We start from the raw sequence: 4,586 nt of genomic DNA on the forward strand, positions 1-4,586 counted from the left end.
TCTACTTCTCTATTCTTTCTGTTTCTGTCTTTCTGTCTCTCATCCCCCCAACCCCTTCTAAGAACCTGGGTCTCTATATCGCCCAGCCTGGCCAGGAACCTGTCCTCAAGCAGTCCTTGCCTTGGCTCCAGCACAGCTGGGACAGCAGGCATGCGCCACCACACCGGGCGCCTCCAATTACCTTTAGAGATTCACTCCAGAGGCTGCGTGGATGGAGCATCTGCGGGAAGGATATGAAGAGGGTATCAAAGCAAAGAGGCCATTTCAGAGGAGGGAGCAAGATCAAGCGACAGAGACGGCGCTCAGCCTCAGCCTGGCGCTGCCGAGTTCACTGAGAGGGAACAGTGGAGAGGTTTGCGCTGAGCATGTTGGCTTTATTATAGCCCAGGGTAGCCACGCGACGGGAATGGAGTGATAGAAAGTTAGGCAAGAATGAATAGCATTCTAGAAGACACAGGAGTGGACCAGGCGTGTCAGCCCGAGGATTTAGAATCACGTATGTATCCTGGCTTTCACAATCTGCACAGTCCCAAGGTCGCAGAGTGAAACGCGCAGGCGTGCGCGTTCGTTCTTCCGTTCGCAGGCGGCACCTGGCGGCAGCTTGCTAACAGCGCACGCGCAGTGTAGGGTGGTCGCTATGGAGACGCGTGGCCCCAGCCTGCAGACAGCACCCGGAACCTACCTGGTAGCTGCGGGCTCCTGCGTTTCCCGGTCATAGGTCGCGATCGCGCGGGCGAATGGACCGCGGCTGTGGGGCCAGGACGGGGCGATACCTCGAAGAGGGAGAGGAGGACGACGATGAGGAGGAGAGAGAGGGTGGCGCAGCGGGCTTGTTGGGGTCCAGGCTGCCCCCCATCACTGGCGACTCCTCAGAGCAAGCCAGAGGAAAGGTGAAGAAGAAAAAGAAGAAGAAAAAGACCAAAGGGTCAGGCAAGGGGGACGGTAAGAGGAGCAGGTGGTGAGGCTGCTTCAGCGCCCCAATCTGAGATTCCTTTCTTTGAGAATAGCCTCCAAGAGATCCTCCTTTACCTGGAAACCACTTCAGAGCAAAACCAGAAACTCCTTACCACACACACACACACACACACACACACACACACACACACACACACTGTCGTGCCCACAGAGACCCTCTGGTCATGAACACGAAGACCCCCTTAAGCCCCACAGACCTGCAATCTCCAGGACTACGCAGACTCCACTTCTGCACTGAGAAATCACAACATCCAGAGACTCTCAGTCCCACCCAGACACCCTGGCCAACACCCACATTTTCCAGAGCCTCCAAGCTCCATACAGGCTAACTTTACATGGACACCCTCTCAATTTCCTACACCTCACAACCCTATACTCCCACACCCTCCGTGAGACCTGTGTAGGGAAGCCCTCTCACAGAAAGACTCCCCTTGACACAAGACGCTGCCTGACAACCATACACAGAGACGCAGACTCATGCTCTCCTGAGATGTCCTCCTCATTCCCTCATGTGTTTAGGCACCACACTCGGTAAACCCGTGTAAAGAATCCTCCCTGCCCAAAGGATACCGACCCACCCATCCTGCAAGGACACACCATCTCACTGGTCACTTATGCATCCTCATAATCTCTGACACCCTTCACAACACCCATATGGGTAAAACACAATTCAACAGAACTGAAGCACAGCTAGGGTTACACACATTCAAAGGCTACACACACACACACACACACACACACACACACACACACACAGAAAATGAGACACACCCACAGACCCCCCAAAAAAAGTTCCTGTATAATACAATCATGCCCACACAGATAGTCTCTGTCATGCTCAGATCTATACCTACTACAAACCCAGAGTCCCTTCACCTTAAGCTATTCTTGCAAAACTCCCAGATTTCTCAAGAACACCACCGTCAGGAGCCCACTTTGAGAAGAGAATGCAGCAGTGACACGGGAGACAGTTACCCATGAGTGCTATGAGTCCATCGTCACCTGTCTGGCCTTGGCTTAGGCTATGAGGGAAGTGGCCCTGCCCTTCAGTGTGGCTGGTTCTGAGCTCAAGTTTCTGGACTCTGTGCAGAGCTGGAGGCTAAAGGAGTAGCTAATGGCTATGTCAGCCTGGTCATTAGGAAAGAGAGCGATGGGAAGGTTATAATTACCTCTTAGGGTGGAATCATAATAAAAAGGCAAAACAAAGTTATATATATTAGAATATAGGGCAAAAGCTCACTGTAACCAGGCCCCAGAACTCAGGAGGCTGAGGCAGGAGGATCACCATGAGTTCAAGGCCAGCCTGGGCTCATAATGAGTTAAAGGCCAGAATGCACCACAAAGTGATACCCTTCCTCAACACACACACACACACACACACACACACACACACACACACACACCCAACAAAGCAAAATGGAGCTCTGTTATCTCCAGGGGCTCCTAACCAAGCTACATTCTGGGCCCTTTTTAATTTTCATTTTGAGACAGGGTTTCACTAAATCACTAAGTTGCTGAGTGCTGCGGCTGGGCTTGAACTTGCAGTCTTCCTGGCTTCATTTCCCACAGTGCTGGGTTTATAGCCTTGCATCAACCCAGCGTGGTGTAGTTTTTGACTGTAGAATATACAGTAGCACATACCTCATCCCGTCAGCAGGGGACACCAAATCATTTTCAGTAAGTGAGGAAATGTCCAGATGTGATTTTTTTGTCCCTCTTATTTTCTTTTGTGGCTTCTTTTCTCTTCCCCTCCACTTTCTAGGTATTTCTGTTCTCAGTGGAGAGAAATGAGCTGTTGGGTGAACCACACCTTGTACTATTTTATATGTATGCCATATAATTCTGAAATGCTATTCATGGAAAGGAAGAAAGGAAGAAGGTGGCAGGGGGAGGGGCGGAAGACATGCCCGCCACATACAGCAGAAGTATTTCCTAGTTTGGCATAGTACTGGTTTCATTAGTCAAATTTAGGAAGCTTTTCAGTTGTTCTCTGGTTCTTCCATCATAAAGTGTCTAGACTGTGGTAGTCAGAGACTTGCAGACCTGGAAAGTACCTTGGTGAGCATGCGTCAGGGTTGCATGGGGTGGGGTGTAGTGGAAAGAACAGGGCCCCAGGAGCCAGGCCTGCCTGTGAGTCTGGCTCTCGCACTTGCTCCGTGACATTGGCAGGTTAGTGATGCCCAAGGAAGCTCAGTTTCCTCATCTGGAGAGCAGGACTGACATCCAGATGGGCTGTTAAGGCTGTATGCTCAATAGGAGGGATGTGCTGGGGATGTGGCTCAGCGGCAGAGCCATGACAAGCTTGCGTGAGACTCTGGGTTCAATCCCCAGCCCCACAAAAGGAAAAGAAATAAGATTTCTCGTACCTCAAAATGACTTGACTGGAAACACACAGGCAGTGGGTAAAGAGGAAGCCAGTGGGCTGCGTGGGCTGGGCCCTGGGTAAAGAGGGGTCCCCAACTCCTTCCATCTTTGGTGATTTGGGCATGACCCCAGGTGGGCGGAGGGCAGACGTGGCCACAGCAATAACTCGTCATTTGCTCAGCAGACAAACATCAAAGTCGAGGTCTGAAGAATCCGTTTCCTTCATCCTTCGAAGACACCCTAAGTCCTGGCAAAGACCATGGCCCAAGGTCAGAGCCCAAACAGGACAAGGACAGTCACAAAAACATTCCTTCCTCCTCCTGCGCCACGAGCTTCCCCCACCTGGCCGAAGTAGAGGAGAAACTCTCAAACCAGGTCAATGAAAGTCTGCGTTGGGACGGAATTCTCGCTGACCCAGAAGCAGAAAAAGAAAGGATTCGAATATACAAGCAGAACCGGAGGAAGCGATACCAGAACTTGGCCCTCAAGGGTTTCCACTCTGACCCTGGTGGCAACGGTCTCTGCCCTGAAGGAAACTCTGAGGCAAAGCTCCTGCACTCCGATATACCTCCAGCTCCACCGGAGTGACGTCTACCACGGTGCTGACAAGCTTGCCCTTTCTTCCTGCCACAATCTATGTGTTAAAAATAAATAAATAAATAATAATAATAATAAAAATAATAATAATGATAATAATAAAAGGAAACTAGAGCTGTATCTGAAGGAAGCAGATGTCTGGTGTGCAGACGAAGCCAACCTCTCCTGCACTAAGAGGCCTTTAGGTGCCCATTCCCTGAGAACACCAGCAACTTCATGAGCAAGTGCTTTGCAATCTGCCTTTTTCTCCCTGAACTATCCGGGTGTCTCTCTTTATTATTTAAGTTCTCATCACAGACAGATCTCTGTGTATAGTCTGCCTCTTAAAAAAAAAAAAAAAAAGGAGGGCCAGCCAAATAGCTCAGTAGATTAAAGCACCTGCAAGCCGGCACCTGGGCCAGGAGTTCAATCCCCAGGCCTGCCTTGCCAGACCTGCCCCCAGGGCGCACTGAGACAGCAATTGAGACTGGGTGTGGTGGCGCACCTGTAATTCCAGCTCTTGGGAGGCTGTAAACAAGCAGATCACTTAGTAGTGAGACCCTGAACACCCTGTAGACCCTTCCCTAAAATACAGAAGAAAAAAAAAAAGAAAGAAAAGAAAAAAAGAAAGAAAAAACAAAAGGCTGTGTGGACTATTTAAGTTCTAAGTC

The 4,586-nt window shown here is 50.3% G+C and overlaps 1 protein-coding gene across 2 annotated transcripts; it reads left to right on the forward strand.

Moving 5' to 3' along the window:
* Positions 1–677: 677 nt before the first annotated feature.
* Positions 678–3,974, forward strand: CUNH17orf97 (chromosome unknown C17orf97 homolog). 2 transcript variants are annotated; one of them, XM_004635477.2, is made up of 2 exons: positions 678–942; positions 3,521–3,974. In XM_004635477.2, the coding sequence occupies exons 1-2, from the start codon at positions 738–740 to the stop codon at positions 3,925–3,927; spliced, it is 612 nt and encodes a 203-aa protein (XP_004635534.1). In that variant the 5' UTR covers positions 678–737; the 3' UTR covers positions 3,928–3,974. The 2 variants fall into 2 exon arrangements, with proteins under 2 accessions (XP_004635534.1, XP_023575754.1); XM_023719986.1 differs by having other exon boundaries at positions 3,524–3,974.
* The last annotated feature ends 612 nt before the right edge of the window (positions 3,975–4,586 follow it).

Source organism: Octodon degus, unplaced genomic scaffold (genome assembly GCF_000260255.1).
Source record: "Octodon degus isolate 3935 unplaced genomic scaffold, OctDeg1.0 scaffold00072, whole genome shotgun sequence".
Taxonomy (NCBI): Eukaryota; Metazoa; Chordata; class Mammalia; order Rodentia; family Octodontidae; genus Octodon; species Octodon degus.

Excerpts from the sequence above, each read along its gene's own strand:
- CUNH17orf97 (XM_004635477.2), top strand. The coding sequence starts at position 738 with ATGGACCGCGGCTGTGGGGCCAGGACGGGGCGATACCTCGAAGAGGGA. Across the intron at positions 943-3,520 it reads AGGGTCAGGCAAGGGGGACG|CAGACAAACATCAAAGTCGA; the intron begins GTAAGAGGAGCA and ends TCATTTGCTCAG.